Source organism: Borostomias antarcticus (genome assembly GCF_949987555.1).
Source record: "Borostomias antarcticus genome assembly, chromosome: 11".
Lineage (NCBI taxonomy): Eukaryota > Metazoa > Chordata > Actinopteri > Stomiiformes > Stomiidae > Borostomias > Borostomias antarcticus.
In genome coordinates this window covers 8,445,333-8,467,118 of record NC_140244.1, presented here as the reverse complement: position 1 = coordinate 8,467,118, position 21,786 = coordinate 8,445,333, and the positions used below count along the sequence as shown (strand labels likewise).

Sequence of the window (21,786 nt, the reverse complement as noted above, 5' to 3'; positions counted from 1 at the left end):
TAACACGCTATACTAGGTGACACACAAAAAAGAGGGAGGTAAAGTTTCTTTAAAAAATTATGTCTAGAAATGGACACTTGCTCAGAGTGTGAGCAAGTGCGATTTATTTTTTTATAACTGGCAAAAGGCACATCTGCCCAATTTTTGCCGTGGTATCGCGATACTACCCAGAACCATGATACTATAGAGGGCCTCAGTGTTGTCTGTCCAGTCCAGTTTGTTGTTCGTGCACTCCCAGGCAGCAACTTGTATGAGTCCGCCATCTCAATTTCCTCTCTCTGGATGGTAATAGGGATTGGAGAGCCTCCTGTTCTATTGGAAGTCCACCACCAGCTCCTTGGTCTTGCTGATGTTGAGTTGGAGCTGGTTCTCCTCAAACCATCTAACAAATATTCTGACCACTTCTCTGTACTCCTCTTCCTCGTCCTCACTGATGCAGCCCATGATAGAGTCATCTGAGAACTTCTGGAGGTGGCAGATTCCAGAGTTGTGGCTGAAGTCAGAGGTGTAGAGGGTGAACAGGAAAGGTGACAGTGCGGTTCCTTGGGGGGCACCAGTGTTGCTCATCACAACATCGGACAGGCAGCCCTGCAGCCGGACCTACTGTGGTAAGCCGGTGAGGTCCGTGATCTAGGCCACCATGTCTTGGTCTACCTACAGTACATGGCTGGGAGCTTCTCTGGAGGGGCAGGATGGTGTTGATGGTGTTCATATTCTGTCTTTCTCCAGGACCAGGGTGGTGTCTAGGTTCTGTCTCTCCACAGTACAGTTCATTATCAGCTACAGACAATAGGACATCCTGGTCTGATCTCTACTTCCTGTCTATCCTCTTAAGATTTCAAGATTATGTATTATTAAATCCATTATACAAGTATAAGGGAGTAAAATTCTTAAGTTATGGCACCTCCATCTTGCAGCCACAACAGAATAATAATAACAATAATAATACAAGCAGTACAATGCAATAGTGCCTAAAGTGTGTGGTGCATGGAAACTACAAATGTGCATTGCTTGCATGTTAGTGTGTGACAGATTCTCTCAGCCCTCTGTGGTGTTACATCATCAGTCTGGTTAACTTGAAAACTCAAACTTGGACAAATTTCCCTAAGGGGACAATAAAGTATATCGTATCATATCGTAAAACCCCATTATTTTTTACACTTCTCCCTGAGAGAGAGAGAAAGATGTAAACCTCTGAGAGATATAAACCTCTGGGCCCGGGTAAAGGTTAGACACAATGCTTGAGGGGCTGTTTGACCTTTCTCAGGACCCGTAGAGTGTAGTCAGGAAGTGGAGGGTGGTAGGAGGACAGAGACACCGTCTCCCATCAGCCCTCATTAGGAGGTGGAGGTAAAGGTCAGGCACGGCGGGCCGCTCATTACTGAAGGAACACACGGCATCATGGGAACTTATTAGGCCCTCAGTGGAGAGGAGAGCTAAAGTTCAGCACCAACTTGGAGCTCTGAGTTTGACAACAACACACTGAGGAGAGAGCAGGCCTCTACAGAGCCACATGGCCACTTAGCTGGCAGACTAACGATACATGAGTAGTGCCTCTCTACTCTTATCTACAGGTCCACCATGGGAGATGTGTGTGTGTGTGTGTGTGTGTGTGTGTGTTCAGGCAAAGAGGCCCCTTTTAATTAGGGATGCATCGATTGCAAAATTCTGGGCCGATGCCGATGTTTAGAATAACAATCCAGCCGATGGCCGATGCCAATGGCCGATGTTTATTTTATTTAATTTTTATTCCCCCTTTTGTGCCAGGGAAACAAAGAAATGAAGTGTTTGGTTCCAAAACGGTGATTTTTATTTCACTTTAATTTGAAAGCAAACTACACATGTGCGTTTGTGGCGTTACGTCACAGATCTTCTCCGAATCTGCAGCTTAGTAGGCTACTTGCAATAAAAAAAGACGTAATTGTTGCGACATAACATCGGCCACTACCATCGGTGAATGTCATTTTATTTGCCGATGGGCCGATGGCAGTCAACAAGGCCAACATCGGCGCATCCCTACTTTTAATGGTAACAACCTAAATTTCAGTCTTTATTGCTTCCTGTGCCAGAATACAGACTCCTCAGAACAATGGTTATTGAATAGAAAATATACAAAAAGTCCAAGTAACCAAATATAAGGGGAATACATCTGACTGGGCTGTCTTTATACAAGACCAAGAAGTTAGAGAGAGAGAGACAGAGAGAGAGAGGTAGGAGAGAGAAATCAAATGCTATTTTCTTTCTAGACTGCAGATGGTGCTATAACATTACTAGTCGCAGTTTGAAGCATGCTGTGCTACTGGTGTTATGTGGTAGTCTTGCATACACTGCAGCTCTCCAATACACTGCAGCATCTCTGCATACCTAGGACTGGAACTGATTAGCACTGATAGTATCACTGATACTGTAAGGACAAGCGATTACAAGAATTCAAATGTACCTGGACTTGGCGAATAAACTTTCTATTCTACTTTGTGTACTTTGTGGTATATTTCCAGGCCCTTTGGGGTATTTTGTGGTACGTTGTGGTATTTTGGGGTATACTTTGGGGCACTTTGGGGTATTCAGTGGTACTTTGTGGTATGTTGCGGTATACTTTGGGGTAGTTTGTGATACTTTGGGGTTCTTTGTGGTACTTTATGGTGATTAGTAGAACCCAACATATCCTCGCATGCACGTGCACACAGATCTATGAAATGCAGTCATGGGTGAAGGTCTGTGGTCTCCGAGCACCATTTCTAGTGTTCAGAATCAGAATAAAGACTTTACAAAGAACAAGGCAGGGGTTCAGCACTGGAGGTGAAGTTGTACTGTAAATTATTGACTTTGGCCTCTGGAATTAAGGCTGTGTGAAGCAGCCTCAATGTGAGGCTGGAGTCAAGGGAGGTTCAGGCATCATCATGCAGACAGGCTTTCCTATGACATCACCAATAACAGATACTGGTCAATACCTACTGATGTTGCATGGACACTCTTCAACACTGCCTCCCAATGTGCTTTCACACACACAGATACACACACACACACACACACACCCAATGAAATCCAGGACTCATATCAAACTATAAATTCAGAAGTAAACATGAAGATGAAGGTTAGTCTCCAGATCCTGCCGTATCACTAGAGGTGAGTACTACTCTATACAGGGTGCTGTATCACACATGGTGCTTTCAGCTCTCTATGGAGGCAGCAGTGCCGTTAGAGGAAGAAGATGAACAATAGAGTAACAGTAGAAACACTGGGAGCCAGAATTAGACCCAGTTCTAGACTAAAGAAACTTCAGTACATGTTGAACTGCTAAATCTAGATTTCATTCAATGTATTCACCTGTTTGCGTATGCAGCTTTCTAGAACCTGGTAATGTAGAGATGAATTTCTCAGTGGGCAGCAGCAACCTGACCATGGTCGTGAGACAACGTAACACGTTTGAAACAGCCCTGACCAAGAACATCATCGTGGTGGCGCTCTGCATCTCCATCAACTACATCAACGGCACCCTGGTGCACACCTTCTCCAAACACCAAGTGAACCATTTCTCTCTTATTGTCCGTTATCGCCTGTTGTGTATTTGCTGTGTTTATTAACCTTTCTTTGTAAAGGCTCAGTGAAGCTTCTCCAAGGCCCAGGTGGAGATTCACAGCTGGCTTTCATATTAGGTGTACTGTACTGTAGGTAGTTACTGAGTTTGAGAACGGCATAATCAATGTGCTCTTTGACAAAACAGAAATGAATAGGACATAGACCTTGATAAGAACTCTAGACAGACTCTAACATGTTCCTCTTTTCTTGCTATTAGAGTGGCAGTTCACTCTCCTTTAGTCTTCAGGTATTCAGACAGAGGGAATTTCACTCTCCTTGTATTCAGACAGAGGGAAGGCCGAGAGGGAGGAGAGAGGAGAGCAGTAGACTGGGATTAGAACATTGTCTTAAAGGGCGCACATGTGGTGGAGAGAGAGAGAGCCTTGACAGACTGAGCTACACTACATACAACTAAGCTGGGTGTGATGCCTCTCCTGCACCTGTATCTCTGCATATACTGTATCTGCAAAATCAACCCTTACTACATCCTCTTCAAACCCTGTCATCTTTATCTAAAACATGCAAACTCCACAGCTAATATCAAAATGTATTTATAAAGCATGTTAAAAAAGACAGCAGTCGACCAAAGTGCTGTACAAAGGTTGGTCTTAGGTAAAAACATTTATCAACAAAGCAAGGAAATTACAGCAAACAATACAGACATTGAACATGAACAAGGTTTGAGCACAGACTGGTTAAAAGGCCAGGGAGAAAAGGAGGTTTTTAGGGAGGATTAAAAAAAACTCAAGGGTCTGGGAGGATCTAATATGGAGGGGCAGGCTGTTCCATAGTTTGGGGGCAGCTGCCGTAAAGGCCCTGTCGCCTCTAGACTCAAGTCTAGTTTTAGGCGCCTCCAACAGCAGTTGGTCAGCAGACCTTAAAGGACCATACCGGTCTAAATATGATGTGATCTCCTAAAACTACCCACCCAACGTTTATCACATTACCGCAATCCATTTTCCGAAGTAAAGCTCACGCTAAAAGATATTTGTATTTTCACGTTTTACTTACATTTCAAAAGTTGAACATGATAGCTTCAAAACATATCTTTAAATTGTCCCCTTGTTGTGCTGACAAACTCGTCCCGGTTAGTTTCAAAATATGTTCAGCTTTACTTCGGAAAATGGATTGCGGTAATGTGATAAACGTTGTGTGACTAGTTTAAGCAGATCAAATCCTATTTAGACCGGTATGGTCCTTTAAGGCTCCCCTGAAATCCCCAGCTAATATGTTTCTTTTGTCTTTCCTGTTCTTGAAATGAACCGAGCAGAGCTTTCAAACCTGAAAGTAAACCATCCTACCAGGGTTGTCTATCTAAAAGACCAAAATCTCTACTTACACCACCAATAGTACACATGCTGTCTACAGTATATGCAGTAGCTTCTGCTATCTTTCTGCCTCCACCACCCCTCTCCACCTTTGGGTTCTGCCTTGCTCTCTGTGAGGGGTAGAGATGGGTATTACCCATCCCTCTGGTATTAGTTTGTTCACGTTGCCAACTTATGCATTCTCAGGCAGAGAGCTTTCTGGAGCAGAACGTTTATGCTGAGATGATATGCAATGCATTTGATCTACAACAACTTCTGCAGAGTAGAACAGGAGTTACAGTAGCGACACTAAAAATATGGTTTGACACTAACAAACTGTCACTGAACCTAAGCAAAACAAAATACATCATCTTTGGCAATAGAATAATCAATATACCAGTCAAAATCAAGGTCAATGTTGCTGTAATTGAGCGTGTGTATGAAAACACATTTTGGGGCATCATAATTGATAATAAACTCAACTGGAAACCACACTGTCTTGCAAACAAAATTATCAACAGCTATTGCCATAATGTGTAAAACGCTATACTATATTTTATACTGCTCCCTCGTGCTTCCATACTGTACATTAATTACTGTGTGGAAGTATGGGGGAACACATAGAAAACTAATACAAATCCAATTTTCTTATTACAGAAGAAAGACATAAAAATTGTTAGTCAAAACGACTACCATGAACCATCAAACCCACTGTTCATTAACTTACGCACTTTAAAACTAGAAGATATTGTTGACTTTAAAAGCACTTTAATTGTAATCTATAAGGCCAACTATCATTTACTTCAACGCCGCATTCAAGAATTATTCAGGCCTCAAGAGAGTTGTTATAATTTGTTTAAAAACAAGACAAGAATTAACCTCAAAAATAGATGTATATCTGTTAAGTGTGTGTTAAGTAAGTGTTCAGTGTGCCTGACTGAACCTATTGTACTAATATACAGTATGTCTACTGTCTCTCCCCAGATCTTCAAAATCAACCCTCGTTACATCCTCTTCATCCACCTGGTGGTGAATGACATGCTCCAGCTGACCTTGACCTGTCTGCTTCATGTCATCAGTTACATCTTCTTCACCATCAACGTGCCCTTCTGCTGCTTCCTGCTGGTCCTCACAATCTTCACCACCCTCAACACACCTGTCAACCTGGCCAGCATGGCCATTGAGCGATACATTGCCGTCTGCATCCCGCTTCGCCATTCCCAGATTTGCACCGTTCACCGCACCCACATCCTGATTGGCCTGATCTGGGTGCTGAGTGCCATCCCCATCCTACCAGATGTCTTCACCTTATTGGCCACAGAGCCCCTGTCCTTCTTCAGCTCCAGGATCTTCTGCAGCCGAGACTATGTGTTCCGGAGCCCGTCCACGCTCAAGAGGAAGAACATCTTCCACTATGTCTTCCTGTCCCTGGTGTGGATCACTCTCCTCTACACCTACTTCAGCATCCTGTTTGCCGCTCGGGCCGCTAGTGCTGACGCCAGGAAGGCCCGGAACACCATCCTGCTGCACGGCCTGCAGCTCCTCTTGTGCATGTTCACCTATGTGCGCCCCCTTCTGGAGACCTTGGTACTCTACATGTTCCCCAGCCACCGGCTGGAGATCCGCTTCACCTCCTACATCTTCATCCAGATCCTGCCACGCTTCATCAGCCCTGTGGTGTATGGGTTGAGGGACCAGACCTTCCGCAGGTATCTGAGGAGGTACCTGCTGTGCAGAATGGGCACCAGCACTCATCCACAGAACATCTCTCTCTTTAAGACCACGAGCAGAGGGGAGAAGACTCGGTAGGTGAGAGGAAACCCTTCATTGAGTCAGTTCCATGTCATTTTGATCAATGGATAATTCTTTGATCATATATCTGTTCATTCCGAAATCATTTTATCTAATAATAATAAAGAAATCTGTTTCATTCATTTAGATTTAGGCTAGTCCTTGAGTGGGTGAGGATGAACCAACCACAACCCTGCAGCTTCCCTCCTGTTGATGTACAGGTACGGTGTGGCCCTTCTATCATAGTTAATATAAAATCTCAAAACAATGAATCCCTCAACATTCCTTCATAAATGAACCAAGGTCTCAGCACTCAGGCCTTGGTTAGGAAAGACCAACTCTTTTTGAATCTGGTTATGCTATAATCCCATATCATCATAATGAATAACATGATATTGGGGCCGGTGATGTTTCATCTGTGTAGTGTAGAACTACTACCACTGTGTAGTGTTGTGAACAACCAATGAAACTACAGTCTGTAATACAGTAGCAACGAACACAGCCATTCTATCATGTTAGCATGTTTACAGGACACACCGAGGACACGGTCAGGAAATGTTGTTTTATTATTGGTCATACATAGGGGTAAAAAGACAATTTGTGCAATTTCTACTTGGATATCATAGCCTACGTATGGTAGCCGTAGCCCACATCATGGAGCACTGTCAGGTAATTTTTATGTAAATATGTGTATATGAACATGAATGTCAATATGAAAACAATTTCTGTCTATATTGAATGAGTGACTTGTATAGTATTTGTGCAGAATAATTCAATATTTTCATGAAGATAAAATAAAGAGTGAGATCGTAATAATGGGAATTCCTGATAATTTATCATTTAGTAAACTGAAGTGTCAACATGAAAAAGTGAGTGCATGTCAGCAACAGTGCAGCACAGGTTGCGCAATCAACTTGACAGTCCAAAATAGCAGCGGTCTGGCTCAGCAGCTAGGTGTATTGGTTCCATAGCAGAATCAATGGAGTGTCCCCTCTTGGCATTCCATACTCTTTGACAGAACTAATCTGTGGAGGGACTACGGCCTCTTGTGGTGCCAACAGAGAGATGCGGGCCAACATTTACTTCCCGACCCAGGGATGGAAGGAGGAATGGAAGGATAACCAGACAAAGACATTTCTAGGGGTGTGGCCAGCCACTCCCAAAAATAGACGGGCTACAGTGAGACAAAATGAGAGCGGATAATAGGCTAAAAGGCTATTGTTTATGTGTCAGTAATCGGAATGCATGCTGGGTAATGTTTTTTTTTCCGGGCTGGCTGATGCTGATAAATATACAAGATGTGCTACGATCGTGTTCCATGCAACCCCCATCTCTTACCTACAAATAACACACTTTCAAATGGCGTGCAATGCTTAAGCCAAAGTCCAAATTTGAGTACATATGATCTGCAAAACTTCCCCATGATAAGTAAGGAGTCTCCACCAAAAAGGCTGTCCCACACTCCACTTCCAGCACCTCACATCAGTGCCCAATGCATTAAAGTATGTGGCTCCACAATTTCACCCCTTTGAAGTCCCAAAATAAGGATCCTCTTCCAGGGGGATCATCATCCTCAACTTTGACTGATCACCAATGATAATGGAAGCAGCAGGGTTGTGGTCAGTTCAACATAACCCACTCAGGGACTCAAATCAGATCAAAATGAAGGTTCTGAATTACTGAAAATATATACTTTAATACATAAAATGATTTCTGAACACATTAAACAATGGAATGCTTCTCCATAGATCAAATTGAAGTGGTTTTGACCCCATGTAAGGATTTAACCACAGCTCTGCAGGGGAGCCGTTCTCAGGAGAGGTGGAGGAATGCTGATGCTCAGCCCGCACAGCAGGTACCTCCTCAGATACCTGCGGAAGGTCTGGTCCCTCAGCCCATACACCACAGGGCTAATTAAGCGTGGCAGGATCTGGATGAAGATGTAGACTGTGAAGCGGACCCACTGCACCAGGTGGCTGGGGAACATGTAGAATAGCAGGGTCTCCAGAAGGGCGTGCACGTAGGTCATCATGCACAAGAGGAGCTGCAGGCCATGCAGCAGGATGGTGTTCCGGGCCTTCCTGGCGTCAGCACTGGCGGCCCAAGCAGCAAACAGGATGCTGAAGTAGGTGTAGAGGAGCGTTATCCACACCAGGGACAAGAAGACATAGTGGGAGATGTTTCTCTTCTTGATCATAATCGGGCTCCGGAACACATAGATTTGGCTGCAGACGACTCTGGAGCTGAAGAACGACAGAGGATCCATGGCCAATAAGATAAAGATGTCGGGGAGGATAACGAAGGAGCTCAGGACCCAGATCAGGCCAATCAGGATGTGGGTGCGGCGGACGGTGCAGATCTGGGCGTGTCGAAGCGGGATGCAGACAGCGATGTAACGCTCGATGGCCATGCTGGCTAGGTTGACAGGAGTGTTGAAGGTGGTGGCGAGGGTGATGAACAGCAGGAAGCAGCAGAAGGACACATTGATGGTGAAGAAGATGTGGTAGATAACATGAAGCAGGCAGGCCAACATCAGCTGGAGCATGTCGTTCACCACCAGGTGGATGAAGAGGATGTAACGAGGGTTGATGTTGAAGACCTGTGGAGAGACAGTACAGTAGACATATGTTAGTACAAGAAGTTCAGTCAGGCACACTCAAGAATTGGTATTTTGGAAGTATTTAATAGATCAAATATTTAGCATTTCATTTCAGCATTAAAGGAGTAGTAAAGGGAAAATGCATGTTCAGCCCTGTTTTAAGGTTACTTATGATCATATACAATGGTTCAGATCAAAACATTGACAAAACTAGCACTTTTGAGAAAGTCTGATAGTCATACAATGGATGTGGGTGGGCACCGTGAAAAATCATTCAAAAAACATGTTAAACTCTCAATTTCAAAGACAAGAAACTCACCGAGGTATTAGTTGGCGTTCTGACATATAATTCGTAAGTAGGATTCTAGTTCATCTGGAAAGGCTTTTTAAAATATTTAGCATAGAACTATTTAGTCGCAGCACATACTGTACGTGTGTAAACTTCCGCTTGAACTGATTCCGATCTCGCGCAATGCCTTGAAGTAGTTCCGCTTCTTGAATCCCCTCTGCGGATTGATCTACACATCTACAACGGTCGCTTTAATACAAGTCAATGGATTTCATAAAATGATCAATAAAACCCTACAGGATTCATACTTTGCGGCGAATTTGATGCCAGAACACCAACAGACACCAATTACCCCCTCAGTGAGTTTCTTGTCTTTGAAATCGAGAGTTTAACATGTTTTTGAAAGATTTTTCACGGTGCCCAACCACATCCATTGTATGACCTAAACGGTGGTAGAGCAATTATCAGACTTTCTCAAAAGTGCTAGTTTTGTCAGCGTTTTGATCTGAACCATTGTATATGATCATAAGTAACCTTAAAACAGGGCTAAACATGATTTTTCCCTTTACTACTCCTTTAAGCTTCCACTTCAGAAAGCTCTCTACCGAGAATGCATAAGCTGGCAGCGTGAACAACAATCTAAAGTCTAATATCAGAGAGATAGATAATATCCATCATTAGACTTAACAGAGCAAACCAATAGACCAAAATATGGAGGGTGGATGGTAGAGGCAACAAAATAGCAACAACAATTGGATAATAGACTGCTGCTACTATCAGCGGTGTCAGCAGAGTTGTTTGAGTTTTGGGCCTTTTAGATACAGTACACCACCCTGGCTTACTGTTACTGTAGCTTTGAGAGTCTACCGCCTGAACCAGCTTTAGCCGGTTCAGTTTAGAGACAGGAGATACATTAGACACATGGTAGCTGGAGAGTTTATATATAGAGATGTTTTAGATATAGATGACAGACAGGGTTTGAACAGGATGTAGGGAGGGTTGATATTGAACACCTGCAGAGGTGCAGTACAGGAGAGATTACAGCTCCAGCACAGTTAGGGTGTAGCTCAGTCTGTCAAGGCTCTCTCTATCTCCACCACATGTGCGCCCTTTAAGACAATGTTCTAATCCCAGTCTACTGCTCTCCTCTCTCCTCCTGGTCCCTCTCAGCCTTCCCTCTGTCTAAATACAGTAAAGACATAATAAAGGAGAGTGAACTTCCTTCTGTGCATACAGTAAAGACTAAAGGAGAGTGAACTTCCCTCTGTCTGAATACAGTAAAGACATAATAAAGGAGAGTGAACTTCCCTTTGTCTGAATACAGTAAAGACAATAAAGGACAGTGAACTTCCCTCTGTGTGAATACAGTAAAGACAGGCTAAAGGACAGTGAACTGCCCACTCTTAATAGAAAAAAGAAGAGGGACTCATTAGACTTTGTCAAAAGTAGTTCTTATCAAGGTCACAAAAATACACATGCATTACAAGTTAATACGAGGGCCAGGTGTATATCTATCTCCACCTACATCTTGGAGAAAGTGCGGACTATAGTGAAGATGATAAATTATAGAGAGGCTTCCACGCAAGAGCTGATAGTCCTAATATTTTCAAATCTGTCAAAGAGCACATTGATAACGCAGTTCTACAAATCAGGAACTGTGCACCTACTAAAGCCTGGGCCTTGGAGGAGTTTGTAGACCAGACTAGGCTTCATAAAGAAACAACAGGACATCAAGGTAACCTCACGGCACTAGGCTCTCCTCAGGGGCGCACAGCCTGGTTTCCATTCACTATCAGATTCAGATCCTGTCTAGAGCCCGTCTACTCCAGTGGAAAGCCATTGGCCCCAGACTATCACCTTAGACAGGTAAAATGCCTCAGACTATCTAGAGTCGGCCTACTCCAAAATGTCATCGGGCAGATGCAACCTCACCCGGATGCAAAATGCAAAGTGAATGGCCCCAGACTTCGTAAAGGAAAATAAGAGGGGGAGATGATTCACTTGGTGTTTGGAGAAGGTGTGCACCAGGGTGCCGTTGATGTAGTTGATGGAGATGCACAGCGCCACCACGATGATGTTCTTGGTCAGGGATGTTTCAAGCGTGTCTGGTTTTAGCACTACCATGGTTATGTTGCTGCTGCCTGCTGAGAAATTCATCTTTCCGTTACCGGGTTCTAGAAATCTGGAGACACAGAGGAACAATGGGGTGACCAGTACATCTGTAACATTAGGATGTGTGTGGTTGAGCACCCAACATTTAGCCAGGCAATGCCACTTTGAGAATTGTACAAGCCCCAAGAATAGTTCAAGCAGAGGATTATTTAAAAACCTTAAAGGTTACAAAACGGTATTCTTTAAGTGTAAGGAAGACAGAGATCAGAATCAGAATAATTCAGAATCCAAAAAGGTTATATTTATAAAAAATGTTTTAAAAGGTATTGCTGGAAGCAGCTGTGGGGAAAAGTGGTCAGTTGGTTATCTAATAAAGAAAGCTGCAAATGAAACTGGGGAAAGACAGGCATGAATACATTTTATTTAATTGCAATTAATGATTGCTCTAAGTAGAAAATAGGCTACCTAAATACTGAATATTGCACCTCACACATCAGCATACATTATTACTGTCTGTCCAAATGCTGACAGCTAGATTACCTTATATTTATCTTGTAGTTCTTATAGAGGGATACACACGCTACAGTACACTAACTATGAAACACAGCAAACCAGTGCAGAAAGGGAAAAATCACAGTGCAATTAACATCATCACGCTCACACATGCAAAAGGTGAAATAAAAAGAGACCAGTTGGTTTATCAGAGAGGTACGTTAAAAACAGGAAAAACAGGGTGAGACTACTGGAATTCAAGTGTTACTGTTCATAATATACAACCTAACCTACACCTAAACAACTACACTAAAAGCAAAAACAGTTATTGAGGCGAACTTGTGGGACAGCAAGTTTTGGTGGTGACAAAAGAGTAGAAGAATAGGTGCACACAGGCTACGCACACAGGTTATAATATAACCTGTGTGCATAATAATAATAAAAATAATAATAATAATAATATATATATAGAGAGAGAGAGAGAAACAGGATCAAAACTAATTGCACTTGTAATTAGTTTGGATCCTGTTTTCTGTCACTTTTATATCGACTGTGTTTTAATGTATACTGTGTTTTTATATTGTCCTGCATGTCTTGTATGTCTGTAACTTTGTGTTGCTGCCTACCCCGAAACAGGTCCCCCTTGAAAATGAGACCCTGGGTCTCAATGGGTTATTTCACCTGTATAAATAAAGGTTAATGAGAATATAAAAATGGAAAAAAAAATAGAAATAAATATATACTGTATTATACCATATTATAGGCTGGCCTACAGAATCAAAGGTAATCACTAAGTTGTTCAAAAGGTGGTGAACGCGACCCCCCTACACAAATCCCTCATCACAATTGAAGTCAACAGTGGCTGCCCTACCTGTCAGGTATGGGTTGAATGAAATCTAGATTGTTTCATTTAGCTGCTCAACATTGACAGTTCTTTAGTCTAGATCTGTGTTTAGTCTGTCTGGGCTGTGTCTGATGTTACTGTATTGTTCTTCTTCATCTAACCTCTCTACTGCCTCCATACAGTGCTAACAGAACCATGTGTGATACAGCACCCTGTATAGAGTAGTCCTCACCTCTAGTGATACTGTACGTCAGGATCTGGAGACTAACCTTCATCTTCAGGTTTACTTCTGAATTTATAGAGCTTGATATGAGTCCTGGGATTCATTGAGAAGGGTCCACCTCCTTCATAGAATTACATTTACTGTACGATAATAACTGGTATTGTATTTCGGGAGGCTCCCTCCCCTTCCCTCCTATTGGTTTAAAAGGGGTGGAGATTAGGCTTGGGTGATTGGACGAATATATTGGTGATTGGCTGAGTCCAATCAGCAGTTGCTTTTTTGGGGTGACCTTTTGGAACGATTATTGTCATTTTATTTTGGTGCCTACTCTGCAAATAATGACCCTGTAAAGTGCAGTTCCAAGCATGCGCAAATAGGAACTGGTAGTGCCATAATGCACATCCTTGTTGCACTGATTTCCAATTAGTCTTTCACAAAACAGGGCAGTGACTGCAGTGACTAACACAGAGCAGGTGCAACCCCAACCCAGAGTGCTTGCATTTTGGGAAAATTATCATTATATGCTAACTATAGGTCACTTGCTGGCAAGGCATGGACGTGTTCTTCATCCAGTCATCCATCTGATGGTGAACCCTAAGTCTGGGAGGTGCATAATCACCAGCTTGGTGTGAGCTGCTGCCCTTGCCATAGACAGGGTTAGGATCAAAAGATGGTCTAGGTAGGCCAGGACTCTGACTCCTCTGAGGCGCAAGGGTCGGAGGGCTAGCTTGACGGTAAAACACGTGTAGGCTTAGGTTGTGGCCGAACAGCACCCTGCAGTACTGGTAGGCCTCGCCACCCCCTCGAAAGCAAAACAAAGAAATCTCCAGTGCCTTGGAACGATGTCTACATGAAAGTAGGCGTCCTTCAAATTACTTGAACAGAAGTTGCCCTCTCAGACTGCCCGTAGAAGTCTCTTGACCGTGAGCATGCGGACGGGATGGGTAACTATATAAGAGTTTAGGACACGCAGATCTAGTATTGGGAGAGAATCAGAGGGGACACTTTGTGCTCTCGAAGTGAGACCGGAGGTTGACATGAGCCCTTTGCCACAGCTCCACCACCAATTGGTGAAGTTTCGGTGACCTGCCGGTTGATGTGAGCCACTGCGGTCTGGTTGTCCGACTGGGCATTTCATGGTTGATGGCAGGATAACCTCTCTAGGGGGTAGATTAAAATGACATCTCCAGGCCAAGTTCATGATCTTAGTGTTTACTAAACTGTGGTCTCCTATTGTGTCATTGTTTTTGCAGAACCACCTGGTCATATCACTCTGCTGTACGAGGTGTTGAACTTTTAACCCTGTTCGTTCGCCATTGTTGATGATGTGTCGCCATTGCTAATGACGTGTAAAGGATGTGTTAGCCAATCAGATTCTAGGAATGCCATATCCAGGCCTAGCTTTGAATATAGAGCTGTGCCCAAGAGGAAAATTTCAGTTCTTGGGTGAATCTCTCTTTTTGTGTTCTTGCCAAGAGCCCAGTTGCAACTGAATGTATTTTGGGAATAAAAACCAGTCTTTGAACTTTCAGATCAAACCTCTGCAAAACGTTTTAATCTTTATTCACTTCTAGACTTTTCTAGCAAATTAAATTCAGCTTTCACAACTGATAGAACTGAGACCTTCATAGAAGGATGGAAAACTCTGAAATTCTCCAGCATTTCTCTCCTCGGTTCGGACAGACCGTTTCCTCGGTTCGGACATACACTATATTGCCAAAAGTATTCACTCACCCATCCAACAGATGACAGAGTGGGGTCAGCGGATGCTGAGGTCACCAACTTTCTGCAGAGTCAATCACTACAGACCTCCAAACTTCATATGGCTGCCAGATTAGCTCAAGAACAGTGCGTAGAGAGCTTCATGGAATGGGTTCCCATGGCTGAGCAGCTGCATCCAAGCCCTACATCACCAAGTGCAATGCAAAATGTCGGATGCAGTGGTGTAAAGCACGCCGCCACTGGACTCTAGAGCAGTGGAAACGCGTTCTCTGGAGTGACGAATCACGCTTCTCCATCTGCCAATCTGATGGATGAGTCTGGGTTTGGTGTTCTTGTCTGACTGCATTGTGCCAAGTGTGAAGTTTGGTGGAGGGGGGATTATGGTGTGGCTTTGTTTTTCAGGAGCTGGGCTTGGCCCCTTAGTTCCAGTGAAAGGAACTCTGAATGCTTCAACATACCAAGTGATTCTGGACAATTCCATGCTCCCAACTTTGTGGGAACAGTTTGGGGATGGCCCCTTCCTGTTCCAACATGACTGCGCACCACTGCACAAAGCAAGGTCCATAAAGACATGGATGAGCGAGTTTGGTGTGGAAGAACTTGACTGGCCTGCACAGAGTCCTGACATCAACCCGATAGAACACCTTTGGGATGAATTAGAGCAGAGATTGCGAGCCAGGCCTTCTCGTCCAACATCAGTGTCTGACCACACAAATGCGCTTCTGGAAGAATGGTCAAAAATTCCCATAAACACATTCCGAACCTTGTGGAAAGCCTTCCCAGAAGAGGTGAAGCTGTTATACCTGCAAAGGGTGGGCCGACATCATATTAAACCCTATGGATTAAGAATGGGATGTCACTTAAGTTCATATGCGTGTAAAGGCAGATGAGCGAATACTTTTGGCAATATAGTGTACTCGCTCTCATGGTGCCCGTGTCCAGATTGATACTAGGTATAGACAATCTGACGGGTAGACAATCTGACGGGCCGGCCACAGAGCGCTCTTTTCTCAATTGACAGCAAACCCCAGGTCAGTGAAATGATTCGCCACCACGGTGGCGTGCATCAAACCTAGAAGAGGCGATGGAGCCAGAACCAGTTGGTCATCCAAGTATGCAAGGATCCTGATGCCCTGCCGGTGCAGCGGTCTCAACGCCGTCTCCACACAAATGGAGAAAGTCCTGGGGGAAAGCGCATATCCAAACAGGAGTCTGGCATACTCGTACACCACTCCCTGGAAGGCAAAGCGCAGATACATCCGAAGCCGAGGAGTTATTGGCCCGTGGAAGTAAACGTCTTTCAGGTCACTTTCAGGTCACATCCGTCGCACTGTAAGCATGTGGAACTTCAATTTCGCCACCGCCTTGTTGAAAAGGTGGAGGTCCAAAATTGGTCTCATGCCTCCCATCTTTGGCACGAGGAAGTAGCAGGAATAATATCCCTTGTTCCTCTGTTCCAACAGGACCACATTCACCGCTCCCTTTGATAAAAGCTCCGCAATCTCTGCTGACATAGCTGCGGCTTGATCAGGACACGGCATCACTATCTCCACAATGCCTGTGAAGGGTGGAGGGGAACAGTGAAAGTGAACTGAATAACCTTCCTTCTGAACGTGCTGTAGCCAGCTGTCCAGGAGGCACTTCTCCTGCCAGACTGTGAAGCAGGTCAAGAGAGGCTGTGCCAGAGATCGTGGCATCAGATCGAGGAATCTGCCGTAATCCATCTTGGCCCTGATCGCCACCAGACTATTCTACTATTGAGAAGGAGGTGCTTGCCATTAAATGGGCCCTTCAGCAGTTGAGGTATTACCTTCTAGGTAGGCGTTTCACACTGATAACGGACCATGCTCCCCTCCGCTGGCTTAGCGCGGCAAAATACACTAATGCCCGTTTAATCTGATGGTTCCTCAGCCTGCAGGAGTTTCACTTCCAGGTCCAGCACCGGCCCGGCAGGGACCATGCCAATGTGGATGCCCTCTCCTGGTGTGGTGAGAGAGATGTCGCTCCCAAGTCTTGATCGGTCGAGACGCTTTGGGTATTTTTCCATGGTGGGGACAGTTTAGCGGCACCCAATATTAAAGTGCATGCATGCGCTATTTCCGCATGTCATGAGGGGTTTGCCAAAACTACGGTTTATGGGCATCCCCTGGTCAAGTGGTGCATCGGACTCAATTGGACACAGGTGCGTGTGTGTATTTTTTTCTTCAGTTAATTGTAGCTGGCTAGGTTTCGCAAGCCAATAAGAGCTTGCTCTGTGGGGCTTCGCACCCCTCATAGAACTACAATTGCAATACGTAACCATCGTTTTTGCTTAATCCTGGTTTAAAACATGAATGGAGGTGAATGGTCAACCATATTTGGGCGGCCCGTGAACCCGACCCGTGCTTCGGAAAATTTATTGGGTAAGGTGTACCATGCTACACCCTTCCACCGAGTTACGTGAAAATCAGTTTTTGTGTAATCTTGCTAACAAACACACAAACACTTGCGCAGATGACCAATGACCAAAGTGTTGAGACGTTGGATCATTTATAAGGGGACATTGAGAGTGATTCAGTACTTGAGGTTTTATATTAACAATGATAGAGGGGCCACACTGTAGCTGTGCATCAACAGGAGGGAAGCAGCAGGGTTGTGGTCAGTTCATCCTCACCCACTCATACATCAAAATGAAGGTTCAATAACTGAAAAATATTGTTTAATAGATACACTGATTCTGAACAGATAAAACAATGGAAGGCTTGTACATAGACCAAATTGACCTGGTGTTGACTGTATCTAAGAATTCAACCCCAACTCTGCAGGTGAACAGTTCTACAGTCTGTCCTCTCAACTACCACGTCTTTTCCGCTCTGCCGCTCTGTGGATGAGTGCTGGTGCCCATTCTGCAAAGCAGGTACCTCCTCAGATACCTGCGGAAGGTCTGGTCCCTCAGCCCATACACCACAGGGCTGATGAAGCGTGGCAGGATCTGGATGAAAACATAGTTGGTGAAGCGGATCTCCACCAGGTTGCTGGGGAACATGTAGAGTAGCAGGGTCTTCAGAATGGGGCGCAGGTAGGTGAACATGCACAAGAGGAGCTGCAGGCCGTGCAGCAGGATGGTGTTCCGGGCCTTCCTGGCGTCAGCACTGGCGGCCCGCGCGGCAAACAGGATGCTGAAGTAGGTGTAGAGGAGCGTTATCCACACCAGGAACAGGAAGACATAGAGGGAGATGTTCCTCTTCTTGATCATGGACGTGCTCCGCATCAGCGTGTCAGCGCTGCAGAAGATCCTGGAACTGAAGAAGGACAGGGGCTCCGTGGCCAGTACAGTAAAGATGTCGGGTAGGATAAAGAAGGCGCTCAGCACCCAGATCAGGCCAATCAGGATGTGGGTGCGGCGGACGGTGCAGATCTGAGTGTGGCGAAGCGGAATGCAGACAGCAATGTAGCGCTCAATGGCCATGCTGGCCAGGTTGACAGGCGTGTTGAAGGTGGTGAAGGTAGTGAGGGCCAGCAGGAGGCAGCAGAAGGACACGTTGATGGTGAAGAGGATGTAACTAATGACAAAAAGCAGGCAAGCCAGGGTCAGCTGGAGCATGTCGTTCACCACCAGGTGGATGAAGAGGATGTAACGAGGGTTGATGTTGAAGATCTGGGGAGAGAAAGAATAGAAATATGCAAACTCAAGAATTGGTTCAACGATTTTTTAGATCAAATGTAATACATTTCATCTTAGCATTAAAGGTAGGCTAGGTGATTTAGGAGAGACCAGGAAGAGAAGCCTAAGCTAGATTTTGAAAATCCAACTGAAAAAATCCCAATCCATACACCAAAGGTATACTGTACTACCGCTAGGAGCCGCTCGGTCAGCGAGCATTGAGCAATTCCCCTGCTGCCCTGCAAGGCTCCAGACAAGCGTGCCCGATACGGGGTATTGCGATATGCAAAGTGCACCTACTCAGCGCCATCCGAGTTGCTCCAATACTGGGTCCAATTTCGTAAGTCAGCCTGACCCCTTGGTCCACATCTGACCCGTGTTGACGTGGATGATGCTTGTGTACACTGTGAATAGTTAGCTGGTATACTAGCTGTAATGCTTGCTTGCTAACACTAGCTAAAGAACAGTAGCTACCTAGTAAGAATGGTAGCAAGGTCGGGGTGGTGGAGACAGCAACATGGCGGCAACAATTGCATAATGGACTGCCTGCTTACTTTCAGCAGTGTCAGCAGAGATTTTTGAGATTTTGGTCTTTTATATAGACCGTAGTGCGGCTTGCTTTCAAGTTTGAGAGCTCAGCCCGGTTTAGTTTAGAGGCAGGAGAAACATTGAAACATACTAGCAGGGAATCAGGGGATTTTGTACACACATGTAGATGTTTTAGATATGGATTAGACAGGGTTTCAACAGGATGTAGTGAGGGTTGATCTTAGAGATACAAGCGCAGGAGAGACATCAGATTCTGCTTAGTTGTGTGAAGTGTGGCTTAGTCTGCCACCACATACTGTATGCATACCCTTTAAGACAATGGACCTCATTCCTGAATGCAGTTAAGAAGAAGTTAAGAAGAAATGTCTTCTTAACTCCACTTACAACGTTCCCGGGACAATTCTGGCATTCCTGAATGGTTTCTTATCTCGGATTTGTTCTTATCTAAGAACAGGATTTAAGAACGCGGAAATGCAGTCGTAGGTAGGCCAGATTGGAGTGCGTCCGTTCGCAAGGGCTGAATTTATGAGAAATCCGAGGTGATTGCGTTCACATCAATTCTACCGACATCCTAGGCTTGAATAACAATCATAATCATAAATACGAGGATATTTGTATCATTTCCAATTACGTTTCACATTCATGATTCTACAAGGCATAGCGGTGTCCTAAAATAAATAAAGGCACTACACAAACACTGCAAATGGCAGTGAATTAATAAATAAGCACTAAACTCAGTCGCTATACTCAGACTCAGCACAACAGCACCTTATATTCCATAGTCAGAATGGACACATCTACATTCTGTAAATACTGTAAACGTGGATATCCCTAACTAAAATATATCATATGATCCTACATAATATAGATAAAGGGCCTATCAAGATCCATAAGTAGCCTACTCATGCATTTAACTAAACTGTAGGCTACAATTCAATCTGCTCTCAGCACATCCCATCCCTTTCATGTAGGCTATATATTTTGCATATTGTATTAAAAGTCCATTTATACCGTCTTGTTTTCTTTTGTTATTTTGTATTAGTTTGTTTCACCTTGCTTAAGCTTAATGTGCCCGTTAAGAGCCAGCAGAGAAACATCTTACTGCTCATTTTACTGGTATGTTGCATGTGACGAATAAAACGTCGAATTTGCACGTGACCTTGAACATCAAGCATGTCAATTGGGAACGTCTCAACTTTTTCCGCGCTGTCTGGGGATTTTGTGTGCACACGACCCTGTAGTAAGGAGCTGGCGGGGCGTTTATGTATGCAAATTCAGGTGTACGAGAACGCGTATTCAACTTAATAAGGGGAGCACAGCTGAGAACACTTTGGCGGTTTAATGTAGGAACACATTTCCACCCGTTCATGAATCCGGCGGGGATCTTTCTTAGGATTGGTCTTACGAATTTCGTAAGAAGACATTTAAGAAGACACTTAAGAAAATGTTCAGGAATGAGGACCAATGTTCTTATCCCAGTCCTCCAGGTCCCCTGTCTGAATACAGTAAAGACATACTGAAGGAGAGTGAATTGTTCACTCTAAAAGGACACAGAAAAGGAATAATGTATGTGTATCTATACTAGTGCTCTTATTAAGGTCACTAATGCACAGGGAAATTCAATGTTCACATGAGGGCCAGCTATATGTCTGTCTCGAGCTTGGAGGAGGGGCAGACCATGTGAAGGTGTTAAATTAAGGAGAGTGTACGTGTAGAACCCATATCCCTATGGTATTAGTTTCTGTTCTGCCAAAGAGCACATTGATTATATAGTTCTACAGATCAGTAACTATACACCGACTAAAGCCAGCGCTAAATCCCCACCTGGGCATTGGAGAGGTTTCATTCAGCAAGGTCTCACTAGGCTTCACAAACAAAGGTAAAAAAAACAAATGAACAACACAACAGGACATAAAGGACAACAGGAGGGTGAGATAGTTCACTTGGTGTTTGGAGAAGGTGTGCACCAGGGTGCCGTTGATGTAGTTGATGGAGATGCAGAGCGCCACCACGATGATGTTCTTGGTCAGGGCTGTTTCAAATGTGTCACGTTTTTTCACTACCACGGTCAGGTTGCTGCTGCCCACTGAGAAATTCATCTCTCCTTTACCACGATCTAGATGCAAAGAGGTGATCGATACATGGGTTGAATGAAATCTCGTATGGTTCAGTTAGCCCAGGGGCTGGGATCTTTTATGACAGCACGAACCACTATTTCACTGTTGAGAAAATAATTTGTATCTCACCACAATGGATGAAAACTAGGAGTTGGAAAGATGAAAAACACTGTGTGGCAAGCTTAGACTATCTTATTGCTCTTCTTTTTATGAGAGAATTTCTCATTGCAGATCATACATACTGTCAACCCAGCTGCCATTGCTACTGTATAACTTGAAAGTCTGCACATTCTTTGAAATGTCTGCTTTCGTCAAAATTATAGAGAAAAGGTCTTGCACAGAAGAAAGACTAAAACTAATACTGAAACTAATAAAAAATAAATTACTGTAAGTATTTTAGAAAAGTCATGGACATTCTCTATTGAAGGGTTTTTTAGTCTAGAACTGGGCTCTGTTTCCTAGTGTCTCATGATACTGTTTTATTCATCTGCTCCAGGAGATATATATCTAGATAGATGC

General features: G+C 44.2%; 3 protein-coding genes across 3 annotated transcripts; 1 reads left to right on the top strand and 2 right to left on the bottom strand.

Moving 5' to 3' along the window:
• Positions 1–3,368: 3,368 nt before the first annotated feature.
• Positions 3,369–6,695, top strand: LOC311315182 (odorant receptor 131-2-like; the record flags this gene model as incomplete). Its single annotated transcript, XM_084445782.1, has 2 exons — positions 3,369–3,524; positions 5,871–6,695. The coding sequence occupies 2 exons, from the start codon at positions 3,369–3,371 to the stop codon at positions 6,693–6,695; spliced, it is 981 nt and encodes a 326-aa protein (XP_084301908.1).
• Positions 6,696–8,460: 1,765 nt separating this feature from the next.
• On the bottom strand, positions 8,461–16,472 carry LOC311315181 (odorant receptor 131-2-like; the record flags this gene model as incomplete). The annotated part of the gene is made up of 4 exons (XM_084445781.1): positions 8,461–9,276; positions 11,567–11,747; positions 15,985–16,193; positions 16,290–16,472. 4 exons carry the CDS (start codon positions 16,470–16,472, stop codon positions 8,461–8,463), a joined length of 1,389 nt encoding a protein of 462 aa, XP_084301907.1.
• Positions 16,473–17,791: 1,319 nt separating this feature from the next.
• LOC311315180 (odorant receptor 131-2-like) lies at positions 17,792–21,249 on the bottom strand (the record flags this gene model as incomplete). Its single annotated transcript, XM_084445780.1, has 2 exons — positions 17,792–18,595; positions 21,094–21,249. The coding sequence occupies 2 exons, from the start codon at positions 21,247–21,249 to the stop codon at positions 17,792–17,794; spliced, it is 960 nt and encodes a 319-aa protein (XP_084301906.1).
• Positions 21,250–21,786: the final 537 nt, after the last annotated feature.